This window comes from Nicotiana tabacum, chromosome 17 (genome assembly GCF_000715075.1).
Source record: "Nicotiana tabacum cultivar K326 chromosome 17, ASM71507v2, whole genome shotgun sequence".
Lineage (NCBI taxonomy): Eukaryota > Viridiplantae > Streptophyta > Magnoliopsida > Solanales > Solanaceae > Nicotiana > Nicotiana tabacum.
This window is the reverse complement of record NC_134096.1, coordinates 3,938,154-3,954,404: the sequence shown is the minus strand read 5'-3', so window position 1 is coordinate 3,954,404 and position 16,251 is coordinate 3,938,154. Positions and strand designations below refer to the sequence as shown.

The following is a 16,251-nucleotide window of genomic DNA, read 5'->3' as shown; positions in this document are numbered from 1 at the left end:
CAAACGGGGTAGTACGAGCTCTTTGCCTCACGCATCTAACCAGCTCGCAGGAGAAAGATACAATGCGAAAGAGAGACAGACATGCATTCCAAGTTAACATATAGAATGCATGCTCACACAACCTAGTTGGTGAACAAATGACTTTCTTAATAATTTGACCATTATTCTGAGTTTTAGCAAACATTTGTGATTTCCAATTTAAACAATCATTGAAAAAACCAAACTGGGAAAATGTAGATAGACATCATATAACTAGTTCCTGCTAGCGAAATCAAAATTTGCACAATTGGTGCTCTTGAACAAGAGTGAAGAACTAAACCCAAGTCTCTTTTGGGCCAAATCAAACTGTAGCAGATTATCCTCTATTTGATGCCCACCAATAACAATGGAAGTCCTGGGCTCAGGCCCACCATCCACAAAGCTCAAACACCAAACATCCACATTTTGGGCCTTAACCCGAACCATCGAATTAGACCCCAAAATCCTCCAAAACACATCTGGTTTCTGCAGAACCAAATCAATAGTGGGCACTGCCGGTCCAACGCGCGTGAATGCAATCGCCTTCGCCGGAAAACACACCTCGAATGGCTTTACCGGAGTTGTCACCGTCAAATTCATCGCCTCCGCTTCCGCCACAAACCTCTCCGTTACCGCCTTGAACATTGCCGTTTGTAACACCGTGTACGGCGTCGACGTGCTAATCTTCGTCCCGCCATATCCAGTCTCCATGTCGATTTTCAGTAGCGTCTGGTTCAACGACACGGATTTGCCGTTGATTTTGATCGAACTCACTCCGATGAAGTACTCGTCGGAAGGGCGTGTGTAAAATATCACCGTTCCAACAACCGGATTCAGAAGCAGCGGAGTGTAAATCAATGATTTTGAAACATCAATTCCTGGCAGGAAGTTGTAAGGTCCGACGGAGTTGAAAAATGCAACGCCGTTACCGGCAGCGGCGGAACTCGGCAAGCACACGGCGAACACCGCCGAAGAAGAGCCAGCTCTGCTAAGCTGAAATGGAAGTGAATAGTTGAATCTTCCCAATGCGGCTACGCCGGTGGCTCCGTTAGGGAGTCCCCGGAGTATTTTTGTATTAGAGCATGCAAAGATAAAGTCTTTGAAGACCTTGAGTCGACTCGGATTCCGGCCGTCCGCGCTAGATAAGGCGAGTCTGCATATAATTTTTACATAGATGCATGAAATAGGACAGTAATAAACATATATTTTTGAAATAAATTTCTATCATAGTTATCTATAAATAAGTATGTATTATTTTTACTAAATACTTATTAAAGTTATCATTACAGTAAATCATATAAATATAGAAATTTCTCTATCTTTTCGTGACAAAATAAATGCAGAACAGATTGAGACAAATGAGTCAGTATATTTTTTTCCTTTAAATTAGTAACAATTGAAGTTAAATTACTTACGAGTCAAGTAGTATGTTCCCTATAAAAACATTTCGTGTGACTGAGTTTTCGCAAAAATATTCACACGAATCGTTGAAACAACCCGGGGCGGGTTTCTTGAAGCAGTTGCCATAGACAAGGGTCTCGAGGGATTCGCAAAGCGAGGTGTTGATAGGAGGAAGATTTGTAGCGACGACTACAATCAACCCAACTAATTGAAGCACCAATATCAAGATGTAAATTTGTGGCTTGCAATGGAGTTTTGAGATAAACTGAGAGAGAATATAGATTTCTGGAGTTGTCTTTGGTTATGGGGGCTAAAAATACATCTACTGAAGACACTAGTAAAGAAGAATGCAAAACAGAAAGGAGAAATATGAAGAATATAGATTTCCGCATAGCTATTTGCTTTTAGAGTTCTGCCAATTTGGCTAGTTTACTGCTATAAGTGGAAGAATGCTTACTATATATAGAATGAGCAGGTACAAGTTTAAACGAACGTACAAGTTTATGCTCACTTTGTGTATTTATTAGGGTCAAGAGAAAGAAACTGGGTGTGACGCAGGCAATCTACACTGATTCAAGATAAACAGCTCGAACATGTGGCTTATAAGTCATATGAAAATAATTACCGTTGCTCCAAGGCTTCCATCAAAAAATTTATTAAATATCTATAAATATTTGACTGTAAAAATAATTATTATTGTATATTAAGTTAGAACATAAACTTTAAATTCTGGATTTACTTGAGCTTATTATAAATATCATTGCACTAACAATTTTTGGTTACAATAGATTCGGAAATGTGTGTGTATATTTTAAGAAAAATTTAAAAATACAATAAATTTAAATCGATAGTAGCTAGTGATGTATTCACATGTAGATCTAGTGGAAAAGACACTTTTCTATAATGGTCACGCCTGACACTGGTCAGTGGTCACAATGCTCCGTTCAAAAAATTCACACATATATAATATTTTCTTTATATATGAATTTGTAGATACAAAATAGACCGATAAGTGTGAAAATAATACAAAGTAAACATTAATTTTGAAAGATTTTGTTTTATAGTCCATTGCAAATGGGTAAAATTCAAAAATAGCCAGATTTACAAGTGGTAATTGAAAAATAACCACAGTTTCAAAAGTAATCGAAATTTAGCCATTTTTTATGTAAAGATAAATCTGAACGAAAATACTGTTCTGATACCCCGTGCTCAAGGAAAAACTTATTAATTTTCTTAAAGCTAACGTAGACTGTTTCGCTTGGTCCCATCTTGACATGACATGGATACCATCTGAGGTAACAACTCATAAACTTAGATTGGACCTGAAGTTCCATCTGATCAAGCAGAAGAGGAGGCCATAGTCCGAGGTCAAACGCGCATTCATAAAGGACGAGGTATCCAAACGTCTTAAAATAGGATCCATCCGGAAAGTTAAATACCTGGATTGGTTAGCTAACGTAGTGGTAGTGCCTAAAAAAGAGAATAAGCTAAGAATGTGTGTAAATTACAAAGACTTGAACAAAGCATGCCCCAGGGATTCTTTCCCTTTGCCTAACATCGATCGAATGATCGACGCGACGGCCGGACATGAGATATTCATTTTTCTCGATGCTTATTCCGAGTACAACCAAATTCGGATGGACCCGGAAGACCAAGGAAAGACTTTTTTCATCACTAAATTCGGCACCTACTGTTATAATGTAATGTCATTTGGGTTAAAAAACGTCGGTGCCACCTACCAACGCTTAGTAAACTGGATGTTTGAAGAACAAATAGGGAAATCAATGGAAGTTTATATTGACGATATGTTGGTCAAGTCCCTGCAAGCATATGACCATTTGAAACATTTGCAGGAGACCTTCGACATACTGAAGAAATACAATATGAAGCTAAACCCGGAGAAGTGCGCATTCGGGGTCGGATCGGAAAAATTCCTCGGGTTCATGGTACCCAATTGAGGCATCGAGATCAACCCCTACAAAATAAAGGCCATAGAGGACATCACTGTGGTAGACAACGTCAAGGCCGTTCAAAGACTGACTGAGCGTATAGTTTCCTTGGGCCAGTTCATCTTGAGGTCCTTGGACAAGAGCCATCGATTCTTCTCGCTATTAAAAAAGAAGAATAACTTTTCCTGGACCCCGAATGCCAGAAAGCTTTGGAGGAACTCAAACGGTACCTATCGACCCCCCTGTTGTACACTCCGAAGTCAGACAAACAATTGTATATCTACTTGGCAGTTTTTGAGGTGGCGGTAAGTGGTGTCTTAGTCCGGGATGAAGAAGGTACGTAGTTTCCTATCTATTACGTCAGTAGAACTCTAGGCGACGCCAAATCAAGGTATCCTCACCTAGAAAAGTTAGCACTTGCTTTGCTAAGCGCTTCCAGGAAGCTAAAACCGTATTTTCAATGTCACCCCATATGTGTCGTGACCTCTTACCTGCTAAGGAATATCATGCACAATCCCGAACTCTCGGGACGGTTGACCAAATGGGCCATGGAAATTAGCAGATACGATATCGAGTTTCGACCCCGGACTGCCATAAAATCTCAGATTTTGGCAGACTTCATGGCCGACTTTACGCCGACCTTAATACCCGAAGTCGAAAGGGAATTACTGTTGACCTCGGGGACAACTTCAGGAATCTGGACCCTTTTCACGGACGGTGCCTCCAACGCAAATGGGCTCGGGCTCGGTATCGTATTAAAATCACCTACGGAAAATGTAATTAGGCAATCTATTAGAACTATGAAATTGACTAATAATGAGGTCGAGTATGAGGTCATGATTGCATGTCTAGAATATACTAAAAGCCTTGGGACCGAAATAATCGAAGCTAAATGCGACTCCCTCCTCGTGGTGAATTAACAGAATGTTTGAGGTAAAAGAAGACCGGATGCAAAGGTACTTGGACAAATTGTGGGTAACCCTACACCAATTCAGGAAATGGACCCTACAACATGCACCTCGAGATCAAAACAGTGAGGCCGATGCACTAGATAACTTGGGGTCGTCGGTCGATTCCGATGAGTTCAACTCGGGAGCAGTAGTGCAACTTATGAACTCAGTGATAGAAGAAGGCCACGCCGAAGTGAACTCAATGAGTTTAACTTGGGATTGTAGAAACAAATACATCGACTACTTGAAGACGGGAAAATTGCCTTCGGATCCCAAAGAATCGAGAGCCTAGCGCACCAAAGCTGGCAGATTTAGCTTGGTCGGATGGGCATTGTTCAGGAGGACCTTCTTTGTCCCACTAGCCAGATGCTTAGGACCAGGAGAGACCGAATATGCCATCAGATAAGTTCACGAAGGCACTTGCGGGAACCATTCGGGGGTTGAATCTTTGGTTCAAAAACTAATTAGGGCCAGTTACTACTGGACCGAAATGGAGAAGGATGCGAAGGATTTCATGCGAAAATGAAAAAAAGTGCCAAAGACACGCCCTGATGATCCATCAACCGGGAGAAATGATCCACTCGGTCCTGTCCACGTGACCATTTATGAAGTGGGGAATGGACATCGTCTGTCCCCTTCCATGGGCACCCGGTAAAGCTCAATTCATACTATTCATGACCGATTATTTTTCCAAAGGGGTTGAGGCCCAAGCGTTCGAAAGGGTCCGAGAGAAAGAAGTCATTGACTTCATCTGGGACCACATAATATGTCGATTTGGGATACCGGCCGAGATTATTTGCGAAAACAGAAAACAATTCGTTGGCAGCAAGGTAAGTAAGTTTTTCGAAGATCACAAGATCAAAAAGATACTATCAACGTCTTATCATCCTAGTGGGAACGGGCAGGCAGAACCAATGAATAAGACTATACTTCAAAACCTAAAAAAGAGGTTGACCGGTTCGAAAGGAAAATAGAAGGAGATCCTGCCCGAAGTCCTGTGGGCATACTGTACGACTTCGAAATCAAGCACCGGAGCCACCCAAATTTCTTTGGTTTACGGAGCCGAAGCCTTGAGACCAGCCGAGGTAGGAGAACCGAGCCTTTGGTTCCAGTATGTGGCCGAAGAGCCGAACGACAAGGCCATGATCACGACCCTGGAACTATTAGATGAAAGGCGGGAGGCCACCCTGGTCCGATTAGCCGCCTAGAAGCAGCAAATAGAAAGGTATTACAATGGAAGAGACAACCTCCGACACTTTCAAGTCGGAGACTTGGTGTTGAGAAAAGTAACACTACACACCAGGAACATGAACGAAGGGAAACTGGGCCCAAATTGGAAAGTACCGTATCAATATGTCGGAATAACCGGTAAAGGCTCATATAAACTCGAAGCGGGAAACGGTGTACAACTACCAAACAACTGGAATGTGACACACTTAAAGAGGTACTACTGCTAAGGTACGAACTCTATTATTTTCTAATTGTGTTATAAATCGTACTAACGTATGCAGATTATCAACCAAAGACGGATGTGGCTATTAGGTCTGAAATCACGTGCTACACTCTTTTTCCCTTGAACCGGTTTTATCCCGAAGTGAGTTTTTCAGTAAGATATTTAATGAGGCAACAGTAAAACATGTTACCTTAGATTTCAAGACCGGTTTCAAATCGGAATCGATGATCGTTTGCTTCAGATTAACAGTATCCGAGCCCTCGCGAGTTCGACCTCGGATACTGGGGGCCATTACCCCCGGATCTTAAGGCTGGGTGGTTAGGATTCATTGTAAGGGTCAAACGGTCGTATGAACCGTGCCCACATAGTCCACTCTGGACACAACACAAGTTTTATGTGCCCTCGATCATGTACCTTGCATACTAAGCAATGAAATAAAATTCTATTTCCCTTACACTTTATTACTGCGCATTTTGCTTCTTCGATCCCGGATCCTAGAGCCCACGGGCTACCCCTGCTTGGGGACTGTCAAGCCCATTGGCTACCCCTACTCGGGGACTGTCACCCGATGAAAATTCAGACGACCCGGTCTATTGATTCTCGGAGGCACCAAACTCACTAGGCGGTGCCCGAATATAAAAGGCCACGACCACCCTACTCGGAGACGTCCAAAATCCGTAACCAGAAAGTAAGGCCTTTACGAAAAATCGAAACATGCTAAAAGGTTACCCTCGGCAAAAATATCGTCAAAAACCTTTGGTCTTACCAAGGGTTTGAAGCCAGAAGTAAACCAAAGTTGCATTGAAGTCGGGCTCCGTTCGAACATCCAAAAAATGAATGCTCCAGACTACATCCGATTTTATGCTTAGGCATTAAAAACAATACGCAAATAGAATTTGCAAGTAGATGCTAGAAAATTAAAGACACGGTACTGCCAGAAAGGGTAGAATTTTATATACTCCAAAATATATTTACAATGGCACGATAGAACAACCTCAAAATAAACAAAAAAATATACATAAGGAAAAACTGGAAAATACTAAGGCATATATGCCTGGTCTTCACCGGGGCATCGCCAGAACCATCAGAGCCCTCGGAACCCTCAGGATTGTAAAGCTCCTTTGCCTCGGCCTCGAGCCTTTTAACTTCTTCAATCTCGGTCGATAGGTCAAAACCTCTAGCGTGGATCTCTTTGAGGGTCTCTCTCTGGTATAGCCTCTTTATATACTCAGTCTTCATCTTTAAGCGGGTCTCGGCTAACTCCACATCGACCTTATACTGAGCCACCATTTCCTCAACATCAGTAGAGATTGCATCTAATTTAGATCTCAGTGCGGCATATTCTTGTCCGAGAGCATCTCGTTCCGTGAAGGCCAAGCTCAGCTGTTCCCGGAGATCACCATTTAGCCGAGACCACTTATCGACTTTTCCCTTCACCACCCGGAGTTGGTTCTCGACCGATGACAGCTCCGCTTTTGCAGCTTCCTTCTCTGAAGCCAGCATGTCCATCTTGCCCTTCCATACCTCGGTCGTGACCTTGACCTCATCCATCTCAGTCCGAAGCTGGTTGATCTGGTCTATATTCTCTTAGACCTGTGAAGTTGTGCTGTTAGTCACCACGACTAGCTGCTCGTTTTTGGCCTAAAAATCTTTACTTTTCCCACCAGGTTAGTGTTTTCCCGCTTCAGAGTCGAGGCCTCCTTCTGAGCTTTTTCCAGCTCGGCTTGGAGAATCGGGAGGTCTTTGAGGGACTCGTCCTACTGCTCACTAAAAGCCTTGTACATGTCCTTCTTTCGGACCTACTCTTTGAGATCGAACTCGAGCTGGCTAATCTCCAAGCGGTACCGGAGGAAGCATTCATGATAAAGCACTGAAGCCTGAAAAATAATGAAGTTAGTAGAGGACATCAAAAACCAAAATAAGATTCACAACGGGGTACAAAGGGCTGACGCCTTACCCGGCTCAGCGCCTCGTTGAAGAGGCTCGACGTGCCCACCTCATTCATCTTTGCCTGGTGCTCCTCGGTCACCAGGCATCAAAGGTAGATGGCTACGCCCACCAGAGCAGATATGACCTGGGCATCCTGCGGGATTGTAAGAACTACCGTTCTCTTGCGCTTGGGGTCCACGCTCGGAGCGGGAAATTGCTTCACTAGTTTTGGGCTCGAACTCGGCCCGCTTACTCCTGATGGCACATCCTTCTTTGGGACCTCCAAGTGACCAAGCCGGGATAAATCCTCCAGTGCGGCCATATTCATGCCATCGAAGAACGAGTTGAGGGCGTCGTCTGGGACCTGTGCCACCTCGCTTGACTTTTCTTTGCCCGCTTGGGCCGATTCGAGCATGGACTCGGTATAGGAGGGTGTCTCCACGATGTCAACGACACCGGCTGCCTAAATTGGGATATGAGCGACTTTCTGGGGCCCCGCAACCTCCGTCTCTCCTCTTGTTCTTGAGTAAGAGGGGGATTGACATCACGATCCTCTTTTTCTCGGTCGTTGCCTGCTCCCCATCGTTAAGGGTCGACCCATAAGTGATAAAAAGGTCATCGTCCTCAGGCTCGTCCCTGAGCTAGTAGAGAGCGTCGGGGTCCGGTACCCTAGACTTGGTGCTCTTTTTGGGCTTCCAGACGCGGATGGTCACTTTCTTCTTCTTTGCCTCGGCGTCCGGAGAAACTTAGGACTTTCTTTTCTTCTTCTCCTCCTCCTTCGAGGCAGCCTCGGGCTGCCCCGAAATGGAGGGTTCAGCAAGCGAGGACGGATACCCGTCCTCATCCAATAGCCTAAGTTCGGTAGTCTTAGACAAACCTGTAAGAAAAGAGAAAGGATTATCACGATGTAAGTTAAGAGCATGGTGGTAATTATTCAGGGAAAAACCTTACCATAAGGACGGGCCTCCCATTTTCCCTTTGAAAGCTTGCACCATGTACGCTCGGAGTACAACATCTGCTTGCAGATCCCCTCGATCCACTCCTTGAATTTGGGAATTGCATTAACTTGGGCAACAACTGCGTATACAACATACACAAGCAATGAGAGAAGGAATAAAAAGAAGTGAATACTTAAGGAAGAAAATACTTACGAGATGCACTCCACTTCTCGGGGAACGGAAGAAACTCGGGAGGGATCAGATATTCAATTTTCACCCGAACGAATCTCCCTTGGAGTCTCGATCTCGGTTCTCGTCGATGTTCGAGAAATGAGCCTTGCTTGCTCAGCAAACGATCTTGATCAGCCCCCTCGAAAAATTTGGGGAATGTATAGGCGGAGTAGATGGTCGAGGCTGAACCGAGGGGCTTCGGTATTGTTCACGAAATGGCGTAATAGGATCACGATCCTCCAAAAGGACGGGTGGATTTGCCCAAGGCACACCTCGTATTTTTTTTCCAGAAAACAAGAACTATGGGGTCTACCAAAGGGAGCGTGAAGGGGTAAGTGTAAACACTTAAATACCCCTTCAGGTAGTGATATCATCATCGGGCTCGGGGACGACCACATCCTTACCCTCCTAGTTACAGTCCGCTCGGATTATGGGTAGAGTTTCCTCGGTAGACCACATCCATGCCCCATCGCCTCGGTCATGTTGACTAGAGGCCTTCTCGACGAGAAAGTCATTCCCGATAGAGCAGCCCCCGGGTACGAAGCTCTTCATGGGGGGCTCTTGGGCCACCTCGGGGGCGGCCACCTCGGCACCTGTGGTCGGGTTAGAAAATGAGGGGCAGCCTGCTGAGGCACTGACTTGGAGGTTTTTTCTATTGTAATCTAGGAAATATGAAGGTTTGAAGAAGAACATGAAGGTTTGAAGAAAAATATAAAGATTTGAAGATGGTATGAAGGTATGAAGGTTTGGGTTAGAGGTTCAAAGAAAATGTATGAGGATTGAGGATGAAGATATGGAGGTTCAAAGGGCAATATATGAAGATTCGGGGAAGTTAAAAGTCGTTAGAGAGTTCGAGGGTAAAATCTAGAATCGGAAAGTGAAAGAAGTGAAAAAGGTCGAAGCTTTTATATGGGGAAAACAGTCAATGCGCGACGTTTCGTATTCGAAAGAAGCTAGCTAGTGACTAACACGTGACTGCAGTCAGAATGACGTGACTAATGTGACATTTCGATTTACTCGTCACCTCAGTTGTAACGTACGAAGGAAGGAACCGGGGTTCATCTATCATTTTCCATCGTTTCGGCAAACCTACTCTCCGGAAAACGAGGGGACTATCTGTATACGTGTAAAATCGGGGATGATGCATACCCCGATTTCCCGGTGAAGAAAACGAAAGAAGAGTATGGACGCACGAGATTGAAATCGAGGTTGGGAGCCCTTCGTATCGAGATTCATAAAAGGTGAACGATGTGCTCATCATTGGACCTGATAAAACAATGCGCCCCAGACCCAGGACGAGTTCTAAGACCTCGAAAAATACGATAAACGGTTACACACGACGGATAGAGGGTTGTGATATTCGCACCCAACCGGATATCACGACGGGATCTCGCTCGATGTCGGTTACGGATCAGTATTTAACGAGAAAGGAGGATTTTTACCCTTTTTAGACTTATACTAGGGATACAACTCTCCTACTATATAAATGGGAAGTTTTTCTTTTGTAAGACACATTGTGACACGCAAATCAAAGCAATACAAGTTTGTTTTACTGCTTTTAGCTACTGCTAAAGTTTTTATTCAATTGTTATGTTCTTTATTCACAACTGAGCTCGAACCAAGGGTCCAATCGGGAACGAGGTCATTGTTCAACCTAAGTTCAAGTTAGGCCATAACATTACAATTGGTTTGATAATTTATTTCGTCTTTAACTCGTTTATCTAATTTTCTTGATTATTCGTGTTGAATCAAACCACGTATCCTTAAAACCGCACATAAATTTAATTGTTATCCGATTTAGGGGTAAACAAACTCAATCTCACAAAATGTTTTTACAGAGAACATACTACTTGACTCGTAATTACAAATTAAAATTAGAATACATACTTCTTTTGTCTCAATCTGTTTCTGCCGCGGGTTAAAATGATCTTTGCCCAAAACTAATTGGGGCGAGTCTGTCTCATTCTCGACCTCTGGGTAATTTGCATCATATTTTAATTCTTTGATCATTCACACCTTAATCTTTTTATTTCCTTACAAAATCATAACAATCCATTCTTTTAGTAATTATTTAGTAAGAGAAAGTGAGGTAAATTATAATTTAAAGAGGAAAACAAAATAAAAGTGGTCAAAACTTGAGAATGAACACAAAAGCGGAGGAATTGATATCTAAAGTAAGAACGAACGATCTTATCATCCTGCAAATATAGACTGAAGTTATGAATAATATGTATATATACAATAGGTAGATATCAATGGGACATAAGATAAAGTAAATATCAAAGTGGAAAAGAAAGTAAAGCCTTAAAACCATCACGGTTCCAAATCCGATCTCACTTACAAGCTGACTTGTGATTTATTTGCCAACACCACTTGCACAAAATTTCGAGTTCGCCACCGCATGTATATTAGGTAAATATTTTTTTTTTTGGAAAAAATATTGCTATTAGATTTAATGTCCATTGTTCTCTTTTATTTTTCTCCTTTCTGTATGTCTTTTTTGGGTTGAGGTTAGTGTGAATAGAGAAAAAAAGAGAAGAACAATAGGCTGTCAATGTTTTTTTTTAATTAGTTTATAAGCAAAAAAACATGGAACATATTCTAACATATGTTGATGTAATTTCTTAGTCTCTGTGACCACAAGGTATCAATTCTTCCGACTTTTAGTACACAATTTGCTGGCTAATACTGCAAATCAATAAATAAACACAAGAGAGGAACCAGATAAAGGGAATTTCAAATGATTCTTCTCATATCTCCAAATCTTGATGGATAAATTTCTCCCATATTTATGCTAGTAAAATTAGTCAAAATGTGCTCGAGCTGGTTCGAACACTATAAGATTATAAAAAAAGAAATTTATAAGTGAACTGGCCATTAAAGCATTGCTAACGTTACATTAGATTAAAGGTCAAAATTTATGAATTCCCAAGTTTAAAGTTCGTCGCATTTTTTTTACACAAGTAATCATTATCGGTAGTAATAGCCGCAAGTGTACTCTCATCCGACACAGCTTTGTCGAAAAAATTAGTTAAAAATATGTAAATGTTATGAAAATAATTATATTGTGGATGTTCATTTATTACTCCGCTATAGATAATCTTTTTGAAGAAGATTATCCATTTAGTACTCTGTTGAAATTTATCTACAAGCAGCTGATGCAGACAGGTTGCAAGCAGCTCAATGAAATGATTTGCAGCAGCTTCTTATTAAACAGACAGGTTGCAAGCAGCTCATGCAGACAACTTACAAGCAGCTAAAGAAAAGCCTTGCAGCTGCTTCCTTTTTTCTATAAATAGAGGAGTTTTCGGTTCATTATATACATGAATTTGAAGTTGAATAATATATCAGTTTCTCTCTATACTTGTCTTTGGTTTATCTACTTTATAGTATTTATTTTATAACACGTTATCAGCACGAGACTCTGCCATTTTGAGCACTTACTTCGAATTTAATTTCTATTTCGTGTTCGTCTCTGATGTAAGCCGACACTCTTATGTCTGTGGTTAGATCTTGTTCATAACGAGCATCATAAGGCAAATTATATCCTTGAGGTGGTGAGTTTTTCTTCTTGGCAGTAGTGATATAGATATCACTTACATCTGGTGTGGCCAAATTTGCGTAATTTAATTTGAGCCTTTTGCTTATATTTTAATATCATTATCATCGCTTGCTTGGTTATATGCTATGTATATAGTACCTATTTTGGTATTTGTTTTCATCCTAATTATCTTAATAAAGGATTACAAAGTGGATAATATTGTTAGATCCACTTAAACTCCAGCAGAGTTTGTAAGAAATATACAACCACCAAAAGTGGTTATGTTTCGTATATCTCATTGTAACTAAATTTTGTTAACCACCAGAAGTGGTATATGCCTATGACCACCAGAAGTGATAATTTAGGCTTTCTATGGTTACAATTAAAGATAAGTTAGAGAAATATTCTCTATATTACATGCACGCCTCGATTTGCTCCTGAAGTAGTAAATATTTTAAAAGAGGTTGAAGCATCACAATTGATGTGATTAATGTGCGTTCAAATAATTATATTCGATTTCCTGAAGAATGAGAATTTTTGATAAATATTAATCCATTCCCTGAAGTGAATGTGATAATATTAATAAAGTCGTAAATATGAACGTACTCTTGATGTAAATATATTATAATTCACCTACAAAAGAGGTAATATGATTGAGAGAATATATACTCAATTTTTCGTATTTCAATTTGCTCCTGAAGAAGTAACACAATTGAAATTTTCTTCCCGAAGCAGGAAAATATTATGAAATTGTGTCTTTCTGTGCGTAAATAAAATAATGAGCTATTCAAAGTTATTTTTGAAGCACATTTTCATTCCCTGTAATGAATGAAGAAATACCACAACTCACCTCCAGAAGAGCTAGAATAACAGATGATATAAATATTATTTTTGTGACATAAAGATCATTGTCGCACGTATCTGTTGTACGTAAAATATCGTGGATAATTTTATTAAGTATCATTCTAAGGCAAAATCATTCTTGTAGAATGCTTTCTACTACAACCACATTAATATATTATGGTTAGTTATTGAGTTCCCCGAAGGAAATAACAACTCGTGTATCTTTCCTTAAAGATGCAATGACTATGTGGTTGTCATATTGACACAAAATATTCAGATGTTAATGATATTTCTCCTTGAAGGAGATATTTGTCACAAAGTTAGTGGCAGAAATATTAAAATTCTTAATTTTCGTCATTTATAAATTTAGAATTAGTTTTATATTGTTTATTTGATTATGATTTTCTCTCATGATACCAGAAGTGTATGAGCAATATTTGATAGTACAAAATGTATCAACAACTCCTGAAGAGCTAATTGTTTGTCTAGAAGACACATGACACCAGTGGTGTCTGATAAATATTAGATTGTGGATAATAAAGGAAAGCTCTCGAAGAGCTTATATACAAATATGTTATTCATATTATATGATTATGGTCAAAACATATGTTGTAGTAAACCTAAAGTTTACTAATACAAATGGCTATCATATTGAGACTACAAATGATTGAAAGATTGAAAATCTTCATGTTTCCACAATCATATGGGGTAAATATGTGTGTGACAAGTTACCCGCCTTATTCTTCAAAGTTGTACTATATCATGTATCACAGTAAACCAGAAGTTTACTAATGCAAAAGCAGTCACAGTAAATCAGAAGTTTTACTGAGGCAAAAGTAGCTACAGTAAATCAGAAATTCGCTGATACAAAAGTAGCCACAGTAAATCAGAAGTTTACTAATACAAAAGTTTATGCCATAGTAAACCAGAAGCTTACTAAGAGATAGCTTATGCCATAGTAAACCAGAAGTTTACTTAGAGATAGCACATGACATGATAAATTTGAAATTTTCATTTGCCATTTTTAAATGAGCTATTTGAGAATTCAGATAAGCATATACTGAAGAACTAGAAGATTCTCCAAGAATTCTCTTATGTTTCTTGTTCTCATAATAACTTGATTATACTAGCTAAAGTTGGGACTAAAATTCTCAAATTCTGGAATATATAAAAGGTGAATATGGGCTCATTCACCTATCATGTGAACCACTTATAGATGCATATATAAGATGGTTACATGTATGTTTATTGTCAACCTGCAGTTTGGCATTTGAAATTGTCTTTCTCAATTAAGAGCATAATTTTCAGATTATGAAATCAAGATAATTCATCTTATTGATGCTGGTTTATATCGAACCTAGTTTAGCATTGAATACCTCTTATTAATGGCTAAACTATTGCTTATGAGAACAAAGCCTCATGTGTTGGTCTAAGATTTTATAAATTGCATACAGAAGCACTTGTATGCATCAGACCAACAAAATATAATAAGTCATTCCCTCACAATTGATTTAGGATCAGAAACCAAATATTTGTACTATCTAATAACTTTTGATGTGTGGTATATGATTAATTTCTCTACCACAATGCACAAAGATATGTTTTTCAAAGAAGATTTGGGATATATGTTAGTTTTTCTAACATTTGGGGGATGGAATAAAACAGTTGAAAAATATGTTATATGAATCGAATTATCATTAATATGATCCTCGCTTAGAAGATAATTCAAGTCAAATGCCAGAAGCATTTGCTGATCCAAAATTAAATATCATATTTCAGCTGCAAATGCTCCTATTAAAATTAAGTCCCTGAAGGATAGAGTTTACTGTACGCATGAAGCGTGGTAGACCAATCGGTTCCAAAGGTAACAATCCTTGAAAAGAATAGGAGCAAATGATCATAATAAGGAGGAAATAAGCTCTGTAAGAGCCCACGACATAACATTTCATGAAACCTTGGAAGAAGTTCAGGTACCTGAAAATAAAGAAAGTTATGTCACTTGTGAACCGATATGACATGATCGTCGACGATATATTTGATACAATATAGTGCACAATATTGTAAAAGATTGTAAGGATCAGACCTGTAGTCCAGACACCTGAAGATGTCATGCCATCTAAATGCAAGGCATAACCTATATGACTCATTTGATTAAGTCTATATGAAGATCCCTGAAGGATTTAAAATGCCTGAAGCATATAGTTCAAAGCATCGTGAAATGCATTCAATCAAAGTACAAAGATCTTTGTACGATTTAAATCAATCTGGGCGCATGTGATATAATCGCCTCACTGAATTGATGAATGAAGATTATGTAAATGAAGGCATTTGTCCATGTATTTTTACAAAGAAAACAACATCATAGTTTGTTATACTTGTTGTTTATGTTAATGGCATAAATATCATAGGAACTCCAGAAGAGCTCCAAAGGGAAAAACTTTGTCTTAGTCTGCAAATTAAATATTTAGCAGACGAAATCTTTATCCATCAATCTGTCTATACAGAAAAGATCTTAAAACGCTTTTACATGGACAAAGCGTACCCATTAAGTACACCAATTGGGTGTTCGATCACTTGAAGTAAATAAGGATCCGTTCTGACCTCCAGAAGAGGATGAGGAACTCCTTGGTCCTGAAATACTCTATCTCAGTGCAATTGATGCACTTATGTATCTTGTTAATGCTACAAGGCCTGACATAACATTTTTTGTTAATTTACTAGCAAGATATAGCTCTTCTCCTACACGGAGACATTGGAATGGGATTAAGCATATATTGCGATATTTAAAGGGAACTCTTGATATGAGTTTGTTTTATGCTAACAAAGGTAGTGCAGATCTTGTTGGTTATGCAGATGCAGGTTATTTATCTTATCCCCATAAAGTTCGATCTCAAATCGGGTATGTGTTTACATGTGGAGGTATTGTCATATCATGGCGCTTCACAAAGCAATCTATTGCTGCTACTTCTTCAAATCATGCTGAGATAATAATTATTCA

General features: G+C 39.8%; 1 protein-coding gene across 1 annotated transcript; it reads right to left on the bottom strand.

Moving 5' to 3' along the window:
- Positions 1-149: 149 nt before the first annotated feature.
- Positions 150-7,280, bottom strand: LOC142171476 (putative aspartic proteinase GIP2). The gene is made up of 3 exons (XM_075233835.1): positions 6,826-7,280; positions 1,434-1,718; positions 150-1,171 (listed from the first exon to the last, which is right to left on the bottom strand). The coding sequence occupies exons 1-3, from the start codon at positions 7,278-7,280 to the stop codon at positions 253-255; spliced, it is 1,659 nt and encodes a 552-aa protein (XP_075089936.1). The 3' UTR covers positions 150-252.
- Between the last annotated feature and the right edge of the window lie 8,971 nt (positions 7,281-16,251).